This window comes from Leptosomus discolor, chromosome 2 (genome assembly GCF_034619465.1).
Source record: "Leptosomus discolor isolate bLepDis1 chromosome 2, bLepDis1.hap2, whole genome shotgun sequence".
Classification (NCBI taxonomy): Eukaryota; Metazoa; Chordata; class Aves; order Leptosomiformes; family Leptosomidae; genus Leptosomus; species Leptosomus discolor.
In genome coordinates, this window is record NC_141392.1 from 76182082 (window position 1) to 76207769 (window position 25688).

Sequence of the window (25688 nt, forward strand, 5' to 3'; positions counted from 1 at the left end):
CTGGAGAGAAAAACAACAGCATTGCACAGAAACAACCACTGTGCATCATTCACAAACTGATATACAAACAGAACTTTAAGTACTGTTGGCTTCAAAGATTGTGCTGGTCACAGTTAAGAGCTTCAAGAGAAGTTTAAAATAGTGTAATAAATGCCAGCATCTAATGAAAAAGGAGGAGAGATAAACACTACAGGAGACAATTTAAAGCAGAAACATTTATAATTAGAAAAAAAGGTATAAAATATGGGAAATATTGGATCAGAAAATTAAGAATGTTTTCATCTGGTGTTAACCTTACTACCCCTCAACGCCAATGCTTTCATCTGACCACTGCACCACACTTGTAGGAGATCTCTGTAGTTCAAATATTGTCACAGTAACTTAAATATAGCAAAATAGCAGATGAATCCAGTTGATAATAAGGACCTTTTGAGAAAAACAGTTAAATTGTTCAGAAAGAGCAGTCTATTGAGAGAGAACCTTTTCTGAGCCATCATCTTCACCACACTGCTGTCATCAGAAATATTAGGTGAAAAAAGACTTGTTGTTACTCAACATATATTCACTCAGTGTTCTAAAAATGTTCCCATTTCAAAAGGGGAATCAGCTGCTTTTGTTCTGCATTCAAGGCTTCTAAGAGGTATGTATTTCTCTCTCAGCTATCTGCTTTAAAAAGCACCTGTTACAGAACAAAGACAGCACCTGAACCTAAAAAAAAAGTTTCCCATGCTTCTGCATTGGGAGCTCAGCATAGAAGAGACCACCTGTTTAAGGTGGGATCATCAGACTATGAGATGCCCTCTCTGCATAAATACAAAGGGCTGCTGTTCTCAATATGAAGATGGGGCAATTTCATTTCACAATTTTGCCTTTGGAAAGGAGTCTTGCATAAAGTAGTGATGACTGCAGTACACATATGGTTTGTTTTAAGGGTCATAAGGTGTTATATATCAACATTAAATTGCTTGGAAAAATGACAAAGGTTCACCAAAAACCTGCACACTTTTCAATTCTTATTGCCAAGATCATATTGAATACCATTTGCCGTGGATGCCTACAAGTCCTCCGTATGATAAATAAACACGCTAACCTAAACCATATCCTTCCATTAAGCTGTTCTAAATATACATCATTTAAAAAAAAAAAGAAAGACTATTACCAATAAATGTTCGTAGACATCTTCGATCACCATATACTTCCCATAACTTGGAAAAAACAAAGAGATGAGGAGAAAAGCTGTCAATTGTTACACAATAATATGTTTGCTCTTAATTTCATCATATGGCAACATTTTTTAAGACATCAATTACATAATTAATAATATCACATCTACTGATTAATCACAACTATCTACCCAGAAATTCACAAGAATGCTCTGTCACCTTCTTGTTAGCAAAACCCCCTTAAAATAACTAAAAACCCCACACCATATTCAAACTTTGAAGCCCAAAGATTTTGCTTGTAAAAAAATTTAAGAAAATCATTGGCTTTCTAATATGATGTATGCTGGATTAAAATGAGATTAGTTCAAGACCACAAATGCTTCAGTAAAACTCTTCAGCAGAAACCTATTGCTAGCTGTAAAACTAGGCTTCACAGAAAATGAATTATTATAACAACAAAAGCAATAACCTGAGGAACTTGTGACCTTCTAAATGCTATTACTAAATGATTAACACTATTCTAACACCCACAGTCTTGTGTATTATTTCTATCTTTGTTCCAATGAATTTGTAATTTAAAAATCAAGCAACAAAAATAAAAGTAACACGGACAAAAGGTATTTGTACCAAATGTTTAAGTAGTCTAAAATCCATTGTCTGTATTCAATGATGGTATAAAATATATACATGAACACAGAACAATAACTCACCTTAATTTTGCAATCCATAGAGCAAGACAACAGTATGTGCCCGGAGAGAGGAAACAATCTAACTGCACTGACACCCTGTAAATAAGGACATAGTTAAACAGTAAGTGGAGCATCTAGGTATTTCCTCAGTTCACTTGCCCTCTTTTCTAGGCAAAATCTAAAGCTTATCTTCATAAAATATACAGATACTGTATGTTGAAACGAAATAACCTACCCACATTTCATTTTAGAAACAGCAATGTGTTTTGAACAATTGTTACTGGCAACAAATTGATTTACTTCAACAGCTGTATATATACCCTCCTTCAACATTCACACCATTACTGCAGTAAATACAGCAAAGAAATACAAACTGTGGATCTGGGCGACTGTTTCTGTATAACAAGCCTTTTCAGGTGGGGTAGGTGAGGAATTTTTCCATCAAATGTTTCTGGCCAGCTCCATTTCTTACATATACTTCCAGTGGCTTCTACTCACTGCACTCAGATTCCCTGAGCACAGCATCTTCCCACCTATCTATTTCTCCTTCAGGTACTCCTTCAGGAGGAAGCCCAAAGAACCACCACCAAGTACTCATGGCTTGCTGTCCCTTCCTTCCATTTCATGCCTATTACTCTACTCATATTCCACCCAGTTCCTCCCACCCCTGGTTGGAGTTGGGTGCTTTATCCTCCCTATTAGTGTCTACTTACATCCCCCAGCTTTGCTAGATTTGTCAGCCCATCTTTCTTTTGCTTCTCTCACCGATATTGTTATTCATCTCATTTGAAGGAAAAAGCTATTTTGCACATGAGTGTGTTCTAATAGGATAATAGGCAGAGGAGTGACTAGAACTTTGGGGAGATGTTATTCTGGAAAGCACTGATAGTTACAGATACAAACTCTTTGATGCAGCAATCATTAAAGAAGAGTTCAGAGCTATGACAACTAAAAAAGGGTAAAAGCTAAAAGTGTTCCCTGCATCCTCCTTTCTTTGTCTTTCAGACATCTTTAAGGTGCTGTCCATTGCAGCACAACAAATTCCCTCAAACAATACTGAAAATTAGACGAAGGAAGTAGCAAACTATATGTAAGCTTTACAAACCTGATCAGTGAAACACTTTAATACCAAAAGTATGTCTATAGTTAAGGGCTCTGGCACAAGAAGAATCTGTAGATGTTGAGTAGCATAATCAAAGAAAACTCTCAGAGATAATAGCTGTATTTGGGAAACCTGTAATGCCGATGCATCATAATCACAAAACCTATGCAACTTTTCGTAAGTTTGAGATTAAATGGCCCTTAAGTACTTTTACTGTTAAAACCCCTCGCATTTTCAGGGATCTCTAGAATTAGCCTTACTCTTATTCACATGGCAGTTTAGGAAATAACTCCAAATGCCACAGAAGTCACTGAATAATACTTGTCTCTTTAAGGAAGGTCAGGAAGTCACTATGTTAATGAATAAGTATATACAGGTAAACAACTGCCTTTGGGCAGGCAAACACCTTGTGTGAGCACGTAATGCAACCAATTACATGCATGATGTGGTAAAGACAAAAACACTCCTTCCTTTTACTGATACTTCAGTTCTATAGCAGTTACTAGCTTCAGACACAAAGTGAAGTGGGTTTTTATGATGCATGCTCACAAACATGACCTCCTACCTTTGTATGTCCAGACCACACATGGATTTGTTTCTTTGGAAGATAGCACTTCTCAGGTGGCACTGTAGAACGGAGATTAACTCCAACATCTTGAGGAACATGAAGATAAGATCTCCCCTGATAGTCATACATTTCCTTAACTGAAAAGGTAAACACAGAATTCTGAGAATCCAAGAGCCTGTGTTTTAAGAGGTTATAATCTTCGAAAGGCTCAACAGACACACACACTTAAAGTTTTTCTCAACACAGCTGCTCTACTGTGAAGTGGAGGGAAAAAACCCCACCAACCCACTTCACAGAAAACAGCTATGGAATCTTATTTGCCATTAGTTAAGCTCAAATTAAGTCATTTCAGCAAAGTCTGCTTGGAATCTGATAATCTGAACATTAAGACAATCTCCCCTCTACACATCTTATTCCTCATCAAACAGCAAGAGAGCTCCTCTGACCAACAAGGATTTGCTTACACTGACTCTACACGAATTATAACGTGCAACTCTAACCCTGGCATTTGCTTGCAATTCACATTCTAGCCAGCTCTGTGTCGTGTCAGTCATGTCAACAGAATTATAAATCAGAGGGAAAAAGATCCATTTGGCCAATGTGAACAAATACTGGTCAGCGGTAGCCAAGAGCTACTCTTTAACTAGATTTAAGAACTGATTGGACCAGTTGCATCAGCCATGCAGGGGTACATTATGCATGGAAATGGCTATTTCAGAACAGACTTGTCTTGGATAGCCATGACATTAAGCTGTGCACCACTTAAACTACTTTCTTCATTTCTAGGATACTGTTAACGGTAGTTTTGGTTGTTCAAGTGATCTCTTGCATAGTATTAATGTTTACACATGTCTACAAAATGGCATACTTCTGGAATGTTTGTGTTTGAGAAGGTTAAACTTTCTCTTGTAAGGTCTTTCACTGTGAAACTTCAGGTAGAAACCATGAAAAGTTGGATACAAAAAACCTATTCTATAGGAGGCTCAATGGCTAAAATTTCAGGTTTGTTATGCTCATCACTATTCAATAAATATTGTCATGATCTACTACACATAAACAGAATGAAGTACTAATGTCAGCAACACATATGTCACAGCCACTTCTTTAACGCATGTTAGAAAGCCTGCCCCAGCTTGTGCACGTAAGCCTGGCTATGGACAGTGCTAAACAATGAGAGACTCAGTTTACCTGTGCCAAGCAACATAAAGCAGGACTGTTTTGGATGCAGAGAGTTAAAGTAACAGTTTCCAAAAAATCACTTAATTCTACTTACTTACCAAACCATTTTCTTTGAAGGTACCACGTGCTATAGGCTTCCATAGAGTAATTATTTGATACACAATTATTCATAGTATGACAGCAAGAACTTTTACATTAAGAATTGAGGAAGTATAAAGTCCAAGTGATTTTCTAAATTGTACGTAAGCCATAACTCAAAGCACTACCTGCTGATGAAAGTTCTGACACGTAAAGCTGCAGTAATTTTGAAGCTGAAACTAAGCCAAACTCATAACTTTAAAATGTTTGCTCTGTAAAATAGGAAAGGGATACGTGCATCCAGTAACACTAAAAATAAATAAATAAAGCCAGTTTCCACACTGCTCTTCACAGTATGAAGTGGAATTAGTCCAAGTTTATCTCTTTGCCTGTCCTTTATGCTTATGCCTGTGAGCGCTATTATCTCCAATACAAAAACACCAAGGTGCCTCAGCAAAACTGCTCAGGCTGTCTGCCATCCTTACTAATTAACACAGCAGGCAAGAAAACACAGTGAGCAAGAAAATGAGAACAGGCAGGAAGATGCCATTACCATGTAATATAGTCTTCTCCTCTCCAGGTTTATCATCTTCTAGTTTTCCTCTCTTCTGCCTCTTAGCTGTTATTTCGTCCAACTCTTTCTGTTCTTCCTGGAAATACAAAACATGATCTTTTAAAAATGCAGCATTCAGAATCACGTAACAAAATCCAGAACCACACTACCGTTTACTTACTATTAAGAATACATTTGCTTACTAAATGAGATTAGAAATTGTTCTAATCATCAATAAAAAGAATACTTTTATCAAAACCAGAATACTTTGAAAAGCTATGTACACTGAAAGGAATTAAATATTATCTTTTTATTCCTATACTACAGAATCATAGAATCGTTAAGGTGGGAAAAGACCTCTAAGATCATCAAGTCCAACCGTCAACCCAACACCACCAGGCCCACTAAACCATGTCCCTAAGCACCACATCTACGTGTCTTCTGAACACCTCCAGAGATGGTGACTCCACCACTTCCCTGGGCAGCCTGTGCCAATATTTGACCATTCTTTCAGTAAAGAAATTTTTCCTAATGTCCAATCTAAACCTCCTCTGGTGCAACTTGAGGACGTTTCCTCTCGTCCTATCACTTCTTACTTGGGAGAAGCGACCAACCCCCACCTCGCTACAACCTCCTTTCAGGTAGCTGTAGAGAGTGATAAGGTCTCCCCTCAGCCTCCTCCAGACTAAACAACCCTGTTTCCTCAGCCGTTCCTCATAAGACTTGTGCTCTAGGTCCTTCATCAGCTTCGTTGCCCTTCTCTGGACACGCTCCAGAGCCTAAAGCATAGCATGGGTCTTCTGCTTGGACAAACTACTGGTGCAGCTGGATCTCTGTTAAAACCACCGCAATGTACTAATAATTTGTATCTATTGTGTTAAAGTAGTACTTACTTCTGATGGTTTGGCTACTTCTTTTTCATCAACATACTTTGCCCATGGTCCCAGAAAACCATCAATATTAGATGCATCATTCTCCTTGAATTTCTTCCTTTTTTCAATTTTCCTTTGTCCTGTTTCAAACACTGTTAAACCTGAAGAAAGAAACAATACACTGCCTAGCTGCTAACACAGAATACATCATAGGTCACACCACAGTCAGTTTAAAAGAAAAAAAACCACCGCCACCACTCCTTCCAATACACACAACAAAATGGAAAAAGTATTTGAGCAAAACTGGCCAAAGCAGTGCTAACTTTTCTATGAACACTGGTAACTACGTACAGTAACAGAGGAACCACCGAAACTGTGTGTCATGGTTTGTTAGAGTATTTAACCATGCATGTACCCATGCATTTTTAACACCAAGTCTGCAGACTGTACAAATAAAATTTTCATATTTTAAATAGTACAGTGTTTGAAAGTAGAGTCCTAACAGTTGGCTTCTGATCCCACTCACCTCTCTGAGTTTCCAAACAAAACCCCAAAACCCAAAGTAAGACAAGTGTCCCAAAACCTCAACCACAACTGTGTATTTTAATTTAGTAAAAAATCATAGAATCATAGAATGGTTTGGGCTGGAAGGGACCTTTAAAGGTCATCTAGTCTAACCCCCTGCAGTGAGCAGGGACATCTTTAGCTGGATCAGGTTGCTCAGAGCCCCGTCCAACCTGACCTCAAACATTTCCAGGGATGGGGCTTCTACCGCCTCTCTGGGCAACCCGTTTCAGTGTCTCACCACTCTCATTGTAAAAATGTCTGTCTGACATCTAGTCTGAATTTACACTCCTTTAGCTTAAAACCATTACCCCTTGTCCTATTGCTACAGGCCCTATTAAAAAGTCTGTTCTCATTGACAGGGTCATCCACCTCCAACCACTATCTTGTTCTTTCATATAAATGCTAGCTTTTCACAAATATTGTGCCCTCAAAACTTCACTTGTCAAAACCATTAAACAATATAGATATTGGAAGAAAAAAAAAAAAAAAAGGTAAAAGATGGTAAAGTAATGACTGAAGTTGTATATACAATTACGTGCAATTTTCAAACCATGTTTTTCTACAGCATCAGTAATGCTCACCCAGTGCCAAAAGAGCCCAAAAGAACTTTGTATAAACAAGGGGAAACAGGCAATGTAAAAACTGAAGTAATGACCACATGAAAGAATTGCACATTAATCACGAGTTTTCTTAAAATAAATTACTGAAATTCCACTATGAAAATGTTATTGCTTTATTTTTGAAATTATTTACTCTTAGCCATTTCTGTCTAATAACTGCTATACCAAAATACGTCTATTTTCTTTATCTTACTCTGGAAGGAAAGAGTGAAATAACCTTGGATATATCCCATGGAAAACGACACAGAAATAAATAACCTTTGTATACACATGTGAACAAGATGTTAGGAAAAGACATGCAAGCAGAAGCACAGCCATAAAGTTTACACAGGTACAATTTTCCAATGCAAACAAGTCACTTTGAGTGTTAAATATCTTGTATCAGAGTATTAATTACAAACCCAATGACTCTGGTAGCCAGCCCCCCCAATGACAGGCTATGCCTTTACCATTTGACATCCCTCCAATTGTTTTTCTTTTCCAAATAACCCAAACAGCTTAACTCTGCTAAGCAGAGATAACAGGCAACACCCAACAGGATTGTTCAAGGTTGCATACAGAGTGATCAGTTTGCTACTGAGTAGCAGTTACAGTGATTAGCCCAACATACAGTTAATCCCAATGCAGACATATGACAATTTTAGCTAACACAGAATTCAAGGGGACCAAAAAGCTGTTTCAAATATACAGATCAATTCTGTTCATGCAACGGCCCATGATAGGCTCCAACTGCAAATCTTAATTTGAAATTTGACATGATGCCTGAAATATTTGCTACTTCAAGAAAACAAAGTACCCCAATATTTCACTTCCCTCTTCACGTCACAACTGCAACACATCCATCTTTATTGTGTCTTTGGACATGGGGAAGTCTCTCATAATTCCTTTCCCAATACCTATGACATTTCTTAGTAAAGAAGAAATGGAAACAGTCATCACTTGCAAGTCATTTATACGATATTCTGAATTAATTACCTTGATTTTTTTCAGCTTCTTCTACGGAACCAATATATTTGGTAGCAACTTCAGGGTTATCTATAGAGGGATCTAATGCATAACCTAGAACAAGAGGAGAAATAAAATACTGTTATTTCAAGCTTTTTAGTTTTGTACAGCTTTTATTACTCTGCCCTGCCCCTCCCCGAGTTTTTTTTTCCCATTGGCTCTCAAGGAGCTAGGGATGAGGAAGGGTTGATACTTTGAAATCCCATCCACTTTTCACTTGGCCTGAGTACTAAGATTACTACAAAGCATTACCACGATGCCCTTGAGTATGCCTTGCTGCCACAATGCTTAAATTTTCACAAGATAGAGAAGCAAATAAATGTAATAGGCAACAGTTAACATAAGACACAAAGGGAGGGTAGTCACAGGAAGCGAAGTCACAGAATCTTTCTGGTGGGAAGGGACCTCAGGAGGCCTCTGTCCCAACACCCTGCGCTCCAAGTGAGGTCAACACTGAATTCAGACCAGTTTGCTGTAATACAAACATTAGATTTTTAAATGTCACAGCAACCTCTTCTTGTTGTAACATGGCACGAGGAAAAGGCTAGCTCAAAATCTTATGTTAGTGACACATGATTTTAAACCGATGCTGCTTTAGCTCAGGGCACTGTTCCTTGGTTTCCAGTAAGTCACACTGAAACCAACCCGTCGCTGCTGCACACAGAGAGCCCCCAGCTTCAGCAGCAGCCTCTGGCCCCACAGCCCCCTGCCCACTACACTCGCTGGGTCAAGGAGAGTGCGACCGATGTCTGGCAGCCCTGGGGATGGCGGCCGCTGGAAGCAAGAAGACAGAGATGGGGAAAAAAATGAAAGCAAATGAAGATTTCTAGGGTTTTGTGCATATTCTGTCTCCCCCAGCAGAAATGATTCCATCCTCCTCCTGCCAGTGTTTGAAAGCTTGTTCCTTCAACTTGAAAGTAGTTGCTTTAACTAACATGGATGGTATCAGAAGCAGCAGCAATGGCCTTTGATTTTTAAAATAATTAAGTACTCACATCTTCATTTCCTGATTACAGCTATTGAGTTTCATTAAAAAAACACCACCAAAACCTGCTGCATTTACTCTTATAAATAATTTATAAAATGTAACAGCATTTCTTAGATATTCAGGGTATTTACAGTTTTTGCTACTGAGGTTCTCATTTTAATACACACATCTTACAGTTTTTCTCAATTTCTCCTGAAGTGGATAGAATGATCTTATGAGAATAAGACAGACAAATAAATTAATCTAGTTTCCAAGGAACAGGTGCACTGAACAGTTACTGACCACCATGGCTTTTTTTTGGGAAAGACTGCACCCTGGTGGACATACCACCATTTATTAAATATTATTCAAGTGACAAAATGTCCCTTGAGGCCCCAGTGAGAATTCTCCATATCAGGAAGGAAAAAAAAAAAAAAAAAGGCAATGAAGATGTTAAACCACCAGTAAAAGTAATCACACACACAAAATCAAAGAAATCCTACAGCATACAAAGTAATCCTTATATTTTTGTTGATTCAGAGAATATAATGAGCAGTGGGAGATTACCCAATCCACTCCAGAGATCAATGGCCCATAAAAGCACTTGAGTGCAAACAAGCTGAGAACCTATCACCACCATCCCAACAGCCAAAGCAGATCATCTCCCCAAACATTTCTCACAAAGACTACTGGCCCAGTTCGTTTCTTTTTAGATGCCGGAAAAAAAACATTATTGAAATTAGTAGAAAAGCCTTTCCAAGAACACAGCAAGTGTGCCATACAAATGGAGCAATCCACCTGCTGACCAGCTCTGGAGCGTCAAGCCTGGTAAGACCCAGTCATGGAACAACATATGCCCAGATGCTCCATGAATATGATATAGGGAGAGAAATATATACCAATGTGCTCTTACGAAACAAATTCCCACTATACCTAAACCACCACCGCCAAAGTTATTCTAGACTACTGTTAGGATTTACTTCCACGTATAACCAAACTGAGCAGACACTGCAATTAGACTTTCACTAATTTAACGGCCTGCTTTTACTAAGCCACTATTTCAATGAGTTCTCTTCCAAGCTATAAGGTTTCTGTTAACAGCAGAAAGATATTACTTTGGATTTATGTCAAAATCAATACAGTGGTTTACTTGTCCTCCAACTGTATTGACAGTCTCTGGGACTCTGTTTGCTTGATACTTGTTAAAGAGGGACAGTATTCTAATGAATAGAGCCCCTGGGCCAAGCACAGCTTCCCGTGGAAGCGGAGACTTCTTATAGCTGGGTTGAATTTGGTCCAGCATCAGAGAAAAGCTCTGAACAATTTCTACTTTCTAGTGGATAAGTGAATCTCTTTTTTTCTGGCTGGGACTCCTAAACGCAGCTGCAAAAGACAGCTTGCTTTTATCCTGGTCAGCTGGTATGCCACACAATGTGCCCTGACTTCTCTGTCTCCTTCAGTTTTATTTAGGAGGTAGATATTTCATGCCACGTTTTAGCAAGGAAAGGTACAATTCCACCTACACCCATAATTTCAGAACACCTGAAAATGGTTGGGTAAATAATCAGACTTTGATGTACATTCCAGAAAGACAGTTAATTAAAGTATGTTTATACTGTACTGTGCAATGCAGCATACAAAGACCCAAGACAGCTCAGGTATGTGGAAAAATACATCTGGACTAACCCATTCTGACTGCACTGGCCTCTCTGCAGAATCAAAGTAATCAGAGAATAAAGTGCCTACAATTGTAAGAGGTAATAGTGACTGTAGGTGTTGGATGTCACATGAGTAGATGAAAAAAGTGTTATTTCCAAGTCAGAGTAATTTTAAGCTCTTAAAATATCAGTCTTACCACTAAAGTAATCCTATTATAGCAAAGTCACTGAATACTCATAGAGAGCTTTGAGATTCATGGACAGAAGACTGTCTCTTATTAAAAAGGATGTGAATATCTTGTGAAGGAGAGATTTTAAAATACTCAACGTGGCAGGAACGAAGCAGTCCACTTCTAGGATGAGTACTCATGCTGAAACAGCTATGAAATTATTTTTCCACCATATTGATAAACAGTTTGTGTGCAGCACGTAAAAAACAATCTGTAATTCTGCTTCACACTGAAAATTTATATATGCCCACACAATTATGGAGAGTATACTGTCTTTTAAAAAAAACCAAACAAACCAACACCTCAAAAGGGAATTTTCAAGAAAAGAGACTGCTTCTGCTGAGGGTACAGATACAAGAATAAACAAGGGCTTCCTAGTCTTTTTAGCCATGCTTCAAGGACTACAACGTTGGAAAAATAATGCTAGTTAAGCTTTTGGACATTTACATCATAATGGCCTTTGAAGAGAAATTTGTTTTTCTACAGAGAAAGCCTTCTCTAATAGCTGAAATTATGTAAGAAGATTGCTTTACATCAATGGATTCAAAATAGGGTAGATTACCTATGACCATAGATGCAAAACTTGTTACCAATTAAAAAAAGGTCAGACCCTCACAGTAATTATTAATGGCTTTCCAAACTGGGAGAGGATCTTATACAAGTTTATACAATGTCCTGTCTGGACTATTTTATTCAGTATTTTTATGGATTATGCCATCAGCAAAGGATCACATACCTGTAAAACCTGCAGCTGAGACCAAAACCAAGTGTGAAATATTTCACTTCAGCAAAAACATGCTGAATGACAAATGTCAAATAAAGAAATAAATTTATTAAAGGGGAAAATAAATACAGGCTGCAAAGGTAGTGGTGTTGATATACTTAACAAGTCTGTTTGACACCAATGAGGGAAAAAAAGAAAAAAGAAATCTGAGCTTTATTGCAAAGAAAAAATGTAAAACATGGAACAGCACTGGCAAGGCCTAATCTAGATTGGCTTGCTCAGTCTTAAGCAATGTATTTTAAGGAAAAATTTAGATAAAAATTGAGAGTAACAAGAATGATAACATTTTTTTGGGGCGTCAGGAAGGCCTAGAAAAGATTGAAGAAGTATCCTTGTCAGTCTAAAGAGAGATGAAGGACAGAAGGTGAAAAACTGATGGACCCAAAGGTAGCTTCAATATGCGAAACATTAGAGACAACAATGACCCACAGCTTGATAGGGCTGCTGAGGGGAATATGAGAAATAGTTTAAATTTGCAGCACAGAAAGTTCAGGGTGGTATCAATAAATTCTCAACCATTATACTAATGAAAAAACTGCATCTACAATATTTATGTAGATTTTAAAACCATGCAAAATAGTATAAAAATAAGAAGGACCTTGAAGTAATTCTAACTCAAGAGATCTGACTAGATCACTGGTTTCAAGCTGTTGTCTGTGGACACAGGACCTGAATATCCCCTGACTCCTTCTGGGGAGTCTGATAGGCAAGAGAATCAGGTTTCCATTCACAGAAACAAGAGTTCACAGCCTCCTGGGGGTCAGGGATGAAATGACAGCTTAAGAATCCAGTGTCGGGGGTGGGTGGGGTGGGAAGGAGAACGACTATAGCAGTCTAAGATTTGGTTTTTCTCTTTATGTGTTGTATGCCTGAACTACCTTTTTGTATCTTAAAGAATAAAGACAGCAGCAGATACCTGACTGCTTCCACATGCTGGTATCACAAGAGACATTCCTGATAAAGAAGCTGAGGTCTCGTTGATCTGCCACAGATCTGAGGTTTGCATTTGTCATGCTCTTCCTCAGTTTTCCAATGACTAAGGGACAGTACAAAAGTGACTCAAGTTACGGTATTTTTGAATTTGTATAACATCCATTCCGGAAGGGCAGCTCAGAGAAGCTGCAGATCTTAACCCTAATATGGAAAACACCTCCAGTGCCTGCGCCAACTTTACCTTTCCAAACTCCTGGAATGAAGGGAACCTTACTAAGATGGGTAGGTCTCATCTAGATTTAAAAGGCTGTTAATACTGAGAAGGTTCAAAGAGTGCTTTTTGATGAAATAGTTGGGGATAGGCAATAGCGAAAGAAAAATAAGCCACTGGAATGACACACAATCTTAAAAAAGCCACATCCTTAAGCAAAATGTAGCATAGAAATCTGAAACCTCAGATAACAGGGAGGGCAATAAGCACAGAATCCTATTTAAACTGAGGGCAGGGAAATGGAAAACCCAAGCATGCATACAAAATGGCAGAAGCTAAAAATAATACATAGTGAAACTGAGTATCTCGTTTTAAACTCATAAACTAAAGTAATTGGTATGACAATACTGACATAATTGGATAGAATACACTCTTTACCAGGTAGCAAGAATACAAAAATAAGACGGTCATACCGGTGGGGAAAAACATGCTATATGCTACAGAAAGCTTAAAGACAAATCAGATTAACAAGTTAATAGCGTAACAAGCATTAAAGGATCCTTCGGACTGAAACGCCAGGTTTAAGAAGTGGTGAGTTCAGTTGCCAGGACTCCCTTACTGACCATTCAGTCAGAAGATGCAATAATCATGAAATGGTAATGGAGATTAAATGGGAGCTAGGGAAAGCAGCACAGTAATAATGACATTTTTTAGCCACCTCCTTACAGCAGACTGTGCAAATCTCACACCAAGACGTGATGAAAACAGCATTTCTACACAATGTACTTGTACCATGAAGCAGTCATGTTAGAGATTCACATGGAAAACAGCCAACTGAGCAGTGCAGGAAATTTCATTTTAAGACTTCTTCTAAGGATACACATTTTAACAATGACCATAATGCAGTATAAATCAATATCGTTGAGGAAGCAAAGAAAGCTGTAAAAACATTTACCACAATTACCTCAATCTCAAAATAGAACTATCTTAAGTAAAGATTTTAAAAAGGAACAGAGTGAGCACCAAAGGATAAAGCCCTCTCCAAATCCAGAGACACTTCAAAGACATCGTGTACGAGAAAAAGAACTAATGCCTGCCAGCTATTAAAAGACGACTTTAAAGAGACCAGAAGGAAGTGAACACAGCTGAACAGTGTGTAAAGAGAAACTATTAGAAATAAGGAACTATTCTTCAAAGAGCTGAAGTTGCATCCAAATGTGAAAAATACAAAGAACCAACCTCCAGCAGACAAAGTAAACACTACAGTAAGGCAGCCTCCCCCCCAAAAGCGAGGAGCAAACCACGTTAAGGTATAAAAACTAACACTTGCCCTTTGTCAAAAACAGCAGGGGCAGAAAGTGCACCAGACAGTATGTAGGCCAACAGACAACCAAGGTATGAAAAGAGAGTATCAATGAGGTTTTTTTAAAACACACGTTAATTACGGAGGGGCTTGGGTAAGCTCCTGTGCCAGAACCTTTCTTTCTGGGTAACGTGACAAAATATCTACCTCAAAGCGAAATGTCAGGAGACTAAGAGTCAATAAATGTAACAAAACACTGGGCCCAGATGGTAGTCATCCAAGAGATCTAAAGCTGAACCACAGTGCAAAAGCTCTTGCCTAGTATCGCCTCAATATGACAAAAATGGAATGTATCAAATGCGATGCCAACTTCCAAAAGATGCTTCAGAGGAGATCTGGGGAACTCCAGGTCAACCAGCCAGCCAGAAGTTTCAAGCAGTAGAAACTATCATAAAGTAAACAACAACTAGGCACTTGGATGAGTATTACATATTGCAGCAGAGCAGACAACAGAGGTAATTTACAATAACAAAACTTCCAGAATATTTCTGAGGTGACAATCATGTGAATGAGTAAAGCTTGATTAATGTTGGGTACCTTCATGAAACTGAGTTAGTCTGATTACAGGCTGCCTCAAACACACTTTAAAAACCCCACAGGTCTTTACACAGTCAATTGATTAGAAGTTATTAAAACACTGGCAAGAATAAATGGTCAGTTTCCACAGCACACGAAAGTTGCTGGCAGATCCATGCTCAGGCCCATGCTGTTCAACATACTGAGAAACAATCTGGAAAAAGGGACCAAGCAGCCTTTACAAAGTTACTCAAAGTCATAGAGACAAGTGCAATGTTAAGAATCCTTAGAAACTGAAGGGAAAAAGCCTCTCACTTTATTAAGCCACAGAATAAACTCATGGTGAGATTATGTGTTAAAAGCTGTTACAGCTTTGCTGTTCATCTCAGGAATGATACAGTTGAATTAGCAGAGATAGAGAAGAGAAAAAAGCACAGCCATAGACATTGAAAGGCTACAACAGAGGAACAAGATTGACCAAATTTTTTCAAATGGAAAAAAAGCAGACTGAAACGAATTTATGGCCAAGATTATAAAATAACGAACACCACAGAAATGACTGCTTATTGTGTCTTCCAACACAAGAGCTGAGGGGATATCAAGTCAAACTAGAAGGCTATCATGTTCCACAAGTTCAAAACAGAGTTACTTCCTCATACAAGGTGCTGGTAAGCTGCAGAGCGGCCTGCAATAGGTTATTATGTACACAGAAAAAAAGGGTTCAAGAAGCAGCTGGACAAGTTTGTCAAAACCAAAGCCAACAAGTTCACTGAAAATTAATAAATACAGAGACGTTGCCCTTGGCTGAGACTGCTTATTGAAAAAAAGTATTCAGACATATTGCTTGCTTCTTTCTTCAGTTCCTTATTAGGCACCCATTGCTGCCCACCTGTCTAATAGGATAAAGGGCTGGAAGGACCCTCAGACAATGACAGCATGGATGTTCTGAGCTATCCAAGCATCACAAGGAAGAAGTACTTTCAACAGTCAATATTTACTGCAAGAGAAGTAGGTGAGAAATACTGTTTGCAAAAAAAATACTTGGGTTTTGTTTGTGATTAATATATAGGTTTCTCGCTGACTATGTACTAACTTTCAAGATTATATATAAAGCTGCCTTTTTTTTTTTTTTTTAGAGACTCTGCAGCAGTTGAGCTGTTTTGGATACATGATCTTATTTACTGCCCTCTCTGTCTTCTACCACACTTATCCTTCATTTACAGTCACTGCTTATCTACATGCGCTAGCCATTGCAGATCTGTTTGAGACATCCAGCCTTAGCACAATGGTGCTAAACTGCCTAACAGAGGCCAGAGGTCTCAAGATCTGCAGCTTTTAATTAAGAGGTTTACTCTCTGTTCTTCCAATATGTTATGACTTAGTCATTAAAAACACGTATGACTTAGATCTATGCCTAGCAATTATACTTGCAATTTATACTTGGTCTTTTCCAAGAAGATATTTATTACCTCCTTCCAAACGGAAAAGAGAATATTGAATTTTTTAATAGACAACTCTGACAACTTAAAAGAGTGCTGTTTCTAACAGACCTTCTAGTGAGCCAGGGTGCCATGCTCATTTACTGCATCTTCTAGCTTGAACTTCAGCTTCTCGATGCTTGTTCTTGCAGCTTAAATTGCCTGTCTCAGCCTTTTCACAGCTTCATTTTCACTGTACCCAGATCATCATCTATTGAAAATTTCTAGAAAGCTGAATATGATAGTTGCACAGTTGCCAATGTTATCAGTCTTTAAAATATATTTTTACACTCTCTTGTAATACAGCTTTCAAGGCAGTTGCTGTACACTGATGATACAAACCAATAGCAGGAGCTTTGAGTAGACATACTAGTTCAATCTTCTCCCAAACTAAACTTCATGAACAAAAAAAACCCAAACCAAACACCCTATGCCTACAGACCCTTTTTTTCCAATATCCATTTTACACACACAGAGAAATTCACAACCCACACAACGCAACATTTAATTTCACAGAACAAAATGTAATTTGTCTATTCAGATCCTGAACAGGCTCCTACCTGTATTGTCTGTCAAGTTCTAGTATCAAAATTGCAGTCAAGTAAGTTAAAGCTATGCTATGGAACTAGACATCCATTTCTTAATATTGGCATTTTGCTTATATTCCACATTCTAGTGGAATAAGTGAAACGTACCTATTAGCTAAAACTATGTGAAAGAAAAAACCCTGTCTTAAATACATTTCCATTTCTAACATTTACAAGAAAACCTCTAATAAAACTCAAATACAAAGAGAAACTGAGGAGTCTCTGATGTTAGGTAATTATTTCTTCAAGGTTTCATGTAATACATGTATCCCACAGATGTTAGCAATGAAGTTCCAATCTTGTCTACCACAGAATGCGGTGAATTAATGCACGCCTAAAGCTTTAATAAATTTAAGGGGACTTGTGTGTAGGGGAGTGATTTTTGAGGCATGACAGTTTGCAGGAAGTAGTATCTTGAATATAAATACAAATAAAAATACAAGTCTGTTGTGCAATGAGTGTTTTGACGCTAAATTTACACAGGAAGTATCAGAACTTGCCTTATTAGGCTTATTAGTCTGAATATTAGAATATTAGACTGAATTATTGCCTTATTAGACTGAATTTGAAGAATATAAAGTGATACTTCATCTGAAAACAATGATTCGTATTTGCAAGACAAGCACTTGCAGTCAAGTTCAAAACAGAAATGAAAGCTTACAATGAATCACAGAAGAAAAATTAACCACTGTTACATGCAAATACATGGAAGTTTTGTTCTTTAAAATGTGTCCAAAAGAACACTTAGAATCCATAGACTTTCCACGTTTTCCCTATTTAGAAAAAATAATTTTTCTTACAATCCATACAAAGTCTATTTGAAATTCAAGCCTCTGCAAAATTCAAATGTTTCATTTTTCAAATGCAACTATTTACAAGTGAAAAGGTTCTTCAAGACAAGAAAGCAACAACCATAATGACCACCAATACAGAGTTCTTTGGGTCTGTCTTTGCCAAGAATCTGTTAGTAATGTATTCCCACTTACTTCGATTCCTCTTCATTCAGCTTGTATCTAGAGGTAACCACTCTGAACCTGACAACTCAGTAGGGCTCCCTTTCGGTTTTGAGAGAGCTGCCTTCACTTGAAAAAAATCTATTTGCATAACAGATCGACAGTTACTTGTCATACTAAAAGTGTGAAATTTTGATTTGCGATTTATACACATCTACACACCATCTACACTGATGCAACTAATGGAAAGATTAATTAAGAGGGGTTTGGTAGGAGGTCATACACTTGATTACAGTTCCAAACAGAATTACAAAATGAGATTTCCCAAATAAATACTATGATCTCCAGCCGTATGGATTCTTATTCAAAAACCTTTCCCCATTTTAGTAAGTTCGTTAAAAAACAATTTACAGAACTGTATTTTGTCCAACCTGGGCTTAATAAAGGTGGAGGTGAATTCCACTGTTAAGGACTTACCATATGTTGCAAATGTTCTTCTTTGTTGTTCAAACATGAAATCATTGATGTGAGCTGGTTCTGCATATCCAGAAAGCATATTTCTAGGTGCAGCCATTTGTTGAGTCCTAAATGGGTTTTCTGGTCCAAACTACATTAGCAATGTTCAAAGAAAGCATATCAGAATTACTAATTTATTATTTATGTGTGTGTACTTTTTCAAGAAAAACCACCAGGGGAAAAAAAAAAAGACTTTCAAAAACGGTAATGCAAAATCACTTCAACTTTGTATTTCTTTATGACTACCGAATAAGCTTCTTAGTCTGTTATTTTACACAGTAATTTCTTACGCAGTTGCTTTGAACAGCTCATTTCACGACTGAACTTTCTAGGCTATATTTCTGATGGAGAGGACAAATCAGTATCGACTACTTGATACAAAATACTGCCATTCAGTATGTGATCGGTACAAGCATTCAGAAGACAAAACCACAGCATACTGTCCCTTGTAAGGGGGAGATATCAAGAAAGAAAAATAAGGTCCTACTAAACTCATGTACTTAATATGGAAATTACACTGCCAACAATACTTGTGTGTATTTAAAAAGCAACTGGGGACTTGTTGTAATATTCCAGGAAATACATTTATGAAACTGTGCCTTGCTTTTCTTGCGAGATGCCAAATGCCAGTCTTCCTGACCATACCATGGTTAGGGAAAAGAACAATGAATACAAACAAATGCAATACACTGAGACTAATATCAAACTAAATTTAATTGTAACAGCTATGTTTGTCAGCCATATTTGCAGACACCTGAGACTGTCCCACATCAGGCTTCCCTAACTAAAACACTCACACAAGGTAACACTGTAGTAAGTTTAAATCAGTATTTTTGCTGACACACTTCATGGCTTTGGTATGTTACAAAATGCAAGCTTGCTATGAAAAGGCCAATTTATATGGTTCCACAAAAGGTTTTCTAAATATAAAGCACAACTAATGTAGAACTTTCAGATTGACGCAGCTTTTGTCTCCCTAGAATGCTAACCCTTGGTCTAACAGAAGACGAACTGTACAAAAAGTTAAATAAAGAAAAAAGTTAAACGCTTGAACAGCTATTTTTATCTTTCAAATAGCCTGTCAGTTATAATAAAATAGAAAGTGGTTCACATGGCACCAGGTAGTCCAAATTCAGCCTAAAATGGTTTTTCACTATAAACATTTAGCACAGCTTAAGTTACTAAAATACTTAACACTGATGTGAATAGTTATACTGAAAGTACTTGGATTTTAATTTTAAATCCTCCTCTTAAAAGCCATATATCCACAAGACTTTCAACCATTCCTTTTGCTCTGAGTAGCATGATGAGTAAATACGATAAATGTGAAAATACTAAGAGACTACTTCAATGCAGTTCATGTTTTACTCAACATCTTTATAATGCTATTTTCCTAGCTTGATTTTTAATTTCCGTAGCTATACTTCCAATAAATAAGATTCTTCTTAGAATTGCTTTATGCAGAATATTAGAATTCAAGCATTAAAACCACCAACACATCTGTGTAGGGTTTTTTTTTTCCCAATTTGCCAAAACTAGATTCCAAAATACAGCAAGCATCCAAAGAAGATACGTCCTGCATTAATTTCACATGAGATTTATAGAACCTCTGCTCTTTAAGCCAAAGGCATTTCTGCTACAAAGATCAATACTGTTTCTTACCTCAGGTGCAAACATAGTATCATAAGTGGGATTGTATTGAACTTCCTTGATAGCGGGATCAAGGTGGACTCCTGTTTCCACATCTTCCTGAAATAAAACAGCCATATTAATAAACCATTTTTCACATACACACTTTTAAGTACACGACACTACGCCATCTCAGAACAAATTAGGGCTGTAGTTCAAGTTGACAGTTTCAGCACTATGAAAGGTAAAAGAGTAGCTCGGCCAAAGTTTCTATTTTTAAAAAATATTGATTGCAAAACCAATGTCCAGCCCTCACTGAGAAATTAATCTAACATACATGTAGAATTTTGCATGTGTATTATTACTTTTCTTAAAGACTTCATGCACATTTTAAAAACAGTAGCAAGATTGGTGCCAAGTTTGTGGGTTTTTTTTTTTTTAGGATGTTTGAAAACAAGACCTTGTAAAGAGGAACCAATTGAAATGGTCACCAATTTAATATAAAAGTGTGAAAACTAGAGTTCTACAAAAGGTAGAAGGCAGAAGCCACAAGTAACTGTTGTGAAGGATAGCTGTGGACATCAGCACAAACATATGTATGACAACAAGTTCCAGAGAATCCAATGATCTCTTATCTCCAAGTTTTTACCAAAAGGTATAAATGTAATTCAGCTTCAGTATTCAAACACATTTCCAAGCCTGTTGTGACAAAATTTTAACTCGATAGATGAAGGGACAAGAAAGAAGGGCTAACCAAAAGCGCAACTTCTCAAGCAACTCAAAGGAAAAAAAAACTCAGAAGGGCACATGCAGCTGAAGTAGAAGACAGAGAAGATGGGAAAGAAAACGGCTGATTAGATGGCAGTGCTGAGAGACATGGTTTCAGAGAGGTCTAAAAAGGCTCATTTGCATAGATCCTACATTGACACTACCTCCCATCCTGCCCCCCTCAAGGGCTCAGTGAATAACAATGTGATTTTGTAGTATTATTACTGGTATTGCTTCCTGCATCTTTATTCTAGAATAAATGAATTTGAAAGGGATTTACAATGTGCTAGGATATTGACAATATCACCAGTAATTATACTGAAAAAGCTATCTTAGCATCAGTGTTTAATCAGTGCTCACCTACAACAGGATCCAAAAGCATTTGCAACTCAGAAGGAACTGGCACTATAGAGGATCGAATTCTAGCAGTCATTTCACTAACAGAAAATTACCTCAAACAAACTCAATCTTGCTTTGTGTTATAGTATCTTGAAAGAGCAAAATGGCATGTTCTCTATTTATTTAATATTGTTAGCTATGCCCTGACACACCGTGCCTAGAAGCCTTTTTTCTCCCCAATTCAACAGCAGGTCAATTACAAACAAATTTGCTTAGGCGTGCAAGACTTAAAAGGCTTTAAAACCTGGTTTTCTAGGCCAGAGAAAAGAAAAACAGTACCTAAAGATCTTTGGCTTGTTACCAGATTATATTTGGTTAAAACGGCTCAAAAAAAAAAAGAAAAAAAAAAGTACATTTAAAAAAAAAGGAGAATGACATCAACAATCCCATTGATTGTTTTTCTACTAATACTACTGTCTTTGTAGAATTGTTAAGTCCAACTAGAAAGCTTTACTCTCACTGCGTACCAGTTATTTTAACAGGCAGGTCCAGCCATTGCACTGCTCTTGCTTGAGCCCTTAGCACTGCCAATTCTTGGCCTGACCTCATTCCTCTCATCACACGACCTTTCCAATTCACCAGGCTTGGATGACAACAGCTACCGGTACATTCACAGCCCTGACTTTCATACACTGTGAACTTGCCTGGGAACATCACAGCGGGCCTAATCCAGTCATTCAGCAACAAAAACACGCCCCCCACCCCACACATATCCCCAGCTAGAATAGGAGCATATCAAAACTGTTTCCTAACCTGCCTTACCTACACACATATCTCTCTTCACAGCTCCCTGACCTGAGAGCATTTTCCATAGACAACTGTTTCAAGTCACATCATACAGCTTGCTCTGCCAGCTAGACTCCACATCTTATCAACCAACCTTATAATCTGACAAAATAAAAATTAATATAATTGATAATATGGCAAAATTTATCTGATCAACTGTCAGTGACATTTAAACAGTTATCAGCTTACTTGAAATTTAGACACAGGCTTTTTTCCTGCTCTTTAAATTGAAAAAGTGAGAAAAATCCCATTTTGCAAAAATGCCAAAAATTTTTCAGTTCTGCTATTTTTCTTCCTCTTTTCTCCCTGTTGAGTCCTATTATATGCTGCTTGGTAATTGAGAAAAGAAACAGATTGTGCCATGAAAGCTGATCCTCTGCTGGACGATTATAGCAATTCTGGTTCTACTTCGCTGCTGGTGGAACTGTGCTGAGTCACTTGGAAGCCACACAATATGTTCATTCCTAGACCACCACAGGCATAGTCTTTCTGTGTGAAAACCACCGAGCCTTGAAATTGAAGCACATGTTATATTTATCAGAGCTACACTCCCCAAGACCTCCAGCCTTATCCAAGCTTTCATATATTTGGGCATCAAATGATGATCTGTTAATATGCTGCTGAAGCACGTAATGGTTATCTTTTCACTACACCATTTTGCTTCAAACTATATAATATTTGAATGTGTCTCAACTCCCCACTTTACCTTCTCAGTATTTTAAAGAATCAAAATGTTGATAGGAAAATAAAACATTGACACAACATATTCTGAAATGTTACTTTGGCAAGAGTTTGAATTGCAGCAGAGAAACTATCCTTCGGTCAAGATCTGATAAACGCCATTTTGTACAGCATTATAAGAGTCTGGTAGGTAGGAGAAACATTAAAAATACTAATCTAGTCCATCAGTCATTTTACAAATTGGCAACCTATCTGCATTCGGGCGCTTCGGTATTTTGTTTTGGTTTTTTTTTTTTTTTTTTAATGAGAGGAAAGAACTCATTAGCAACCTCTGCACATGGTGAAGATCACTGGGTACAACTGCATGCATCGCCAGAAACCATTTCAGCAGAACTTATCTTTCTAAGACACAGAAAGCAAAAAAGAAAAGCAAACACATAGGTCTTATGACTCTGTCCCTTTATGCTGGCAACAGTCAACAGAACTTGCCCGCATTCTAAATGTATTTGTCAGATACAGCGAAAGGATCACAGGAGCAGCCGTCTGGCAGAGCTGTGACTGAGATAAAGTAATCTCAGGGATCACATCCCTCTGCTGTGCTGTAGTTTTTCCTTTGGTCACACAAGACATGTCTTGATTTCTCTCAAAGCCTAAGGTGAGCAATCTGTCATGTAGCTTATGTCCCAAGTGTGACACAAGTGGCTCAGTGGGACGGAAGGCGATCAGTAGCGAGGCTGAAAGAGGAGGGCATCGGTGAATTCATATCATTGAATTCATATCAATGATGGGCTAAATATTACCCTAGGTCACTTCTCAAACACAAAGGCACAGTAATCAAAAAAGGGGGGGGTCAAGAAGCTGTCAATTTAAACAGATACATTGTTCCTCCAGAGAAAGCTAAAAGTTCAGCTGTAGGATTGACAAGAGAAGCAGCTTGTGTTTGCCGTGGAAATTGTGTAAATACGGGCTTTATGGCATGCCGTAAATCATGAAAGATGGTGCACCCACATCACCGGGAAAAGAAGAATTAAGATTTTTGGAAGTTATGTTTTACCGAATATGGCTTTCTTGAAAGACTTAATACAACGGAGCTGCAAACTTGAGCTCTACATGTCACCTCTCTGCTTTTCTCAGCCCTGGTAACATGTGTCCAACTGAAATCCAGTCGCCACATTGGACACCACATATCGTGTAAGACACATGCTATGGAAAAGGGTCCAAAAGAGAAAATCAAGAATGATCAGAGGTCTAAGGAAATATGACCTACGTAGAAAAAGTGAACAGCCTAATTCAGCACAAAGAAGATTCAGATCATACAACTTAGCAGAAATAAGCACAGCCAAACATTGAAATTGCTCTGTCTATAGATCCCTTGAAGCTTGGCAGACAGGTTAAATGAGTGCCTGTCCAGACAGACATGGGTATCTCTCCTGATGCAAGGTGAAAAAGAAGCAGATGATGTCAATCACCAAACTACTTGGCGTGTTGGTTGTTTTGGGTTTTTTTTGTTTTGTTGGTTTTTTTTTTTAAACAAACGTCTGTCTACTTACTTGCAGTATCAGCTGGATTTACAGTTCAGATATGATTTGATTAGGTAAAAAAATTCTTTGATACTTAAATGCTCTTCTTTTGCCTCTTTAATCCTACAACACAGCAAGACACTATCATAGGGGAATGGCACTCAGGGCTGTACTCTGGAGTATTAGCATTTCCTAAGGAATCTACCTTGAGGCAGAAAGAAGCTTTTGATGCTAAGTATAGACAAGCAGGTGCTTCATTATAACTCCCTAGAGATCACAGAATGTCTAGCTCCTACCAAGGCGTGCTCCTTTAGTCCTACTATAAAGGCCCTTTGGCCAGTTAAAAGTCAGCATAGGAAAGATCACAGGAAGTAGAAGGGATTTTAGACACTAAATACAGTAAATCAGATTAGCTTTCCTTCTTATGGATTCCTTAAACATGCCACAGTCCTGTTTTTATTTGGAAAAACCCTACCTGAATGCCATAGCCAAAACTGTTACCATCTATGAGAGGTACTTGATTTATAGAACGCAAAATAGTTCAATAATTAAAAAAAATATCCCCCAAACCCTTGCTAGATGTTTTCTTTTATATGTACCCAAGACAAAAACATTTTTGAATTAAATAGAGGCCAAATCCCTGTAATAGGTATCAAAGCAAAACCTTAAGTAAAAGAAACAAGCTACAGCATGGACTGCAACACTAGATGCTAATTCTGTTCCTTAGAAAGAATATAATGTTGTTTATGTTAAGGGAACTCACAATTCTTTCAATTATTTAAACAATAAAAAATTCTGTAATTCCCACTGTGCTAATACGTGGCTACCTCTAAGTTTAATGGGAGCTGTTTATGCACTTAGAAGCAGAATTTCACACTTAAATCTCAAGTGTTTGTCTAAACTCGAAGTTTGTTGGACAAAGCAAAAGTCAGAGTTTTCCAGTTTCATATCATGCAAGCAAAGAGTAGTGATGTCTATATTTTTTTTTTACTGGACATTTCAGATAATAAACCTACAACATTCTATTCTCCCCAGGTAAATTCATTATCAGTCAAACAGCTAAAAAGGGCAGGCTGGTTTGCATAAGATTTAATTATTTTTAATTATCCATTAAATTAAAATGTGGTAAATTAAGACCCATCCCACAAGCCACAGGCTTAAGCAATTTGTCACTTACTAATTCTTGCATAAAGAATTTGACCCCACTTGGGCTGTTAAATATGCAGTACTATCTCATTCTAAAGATTTTCAGATTCATTACCAAGAGATGAATAGCATTTACAGTGAAGTCCCACTATTAAGATTCAGTTGTT

The 25688-nt window shown here is 37.7% G+C and overlaps 1 protein-coding gene across 1 annotated transcript in view; it reads right to left on the minus strand.

Annotated features, from left to right (window-relative positions):
- CDC40 (cell division cycle 40) overlaps positions 1 to 25688 on the minus strand; it is a 42134-nt gene that overhangs the window by 10923 nt on the left and 5523 nt on the right. The window contains exons 2-9 of the mRNA XM_086461303.1: positions 20255 to 20341; positions 18554 to 18683; positions 8367 to 8450; positions 6226 to 6365; positions 5333 to 5429; positions 3520 to 3659; positions 1874 to 1948; positions 1160 to 1205 (exon numbers count right to left, since the gene is read on the minus strand). Coding sequence (XP_086317429.1) covers positions 1160 to 1205; positions 1874 to 1948; positions 3520 to 3659; positions 5333 to 5429; positions 6226 to 6365; positions 8367 to 8450; positions 18554 to 18683; positions 20255 to 20341 — 799 coding nt within the window. The remainder of the gene's footprint in view (positions 1 to 1159; positions 1206 to 1873; positions 1949 to 3519; positions 3660 to 5332; positions 5430 to 6225; positions 6366 to 8366; positions 8451 to 18553; positions 18684 to 20254; positions 20342 to 25688) is intronic.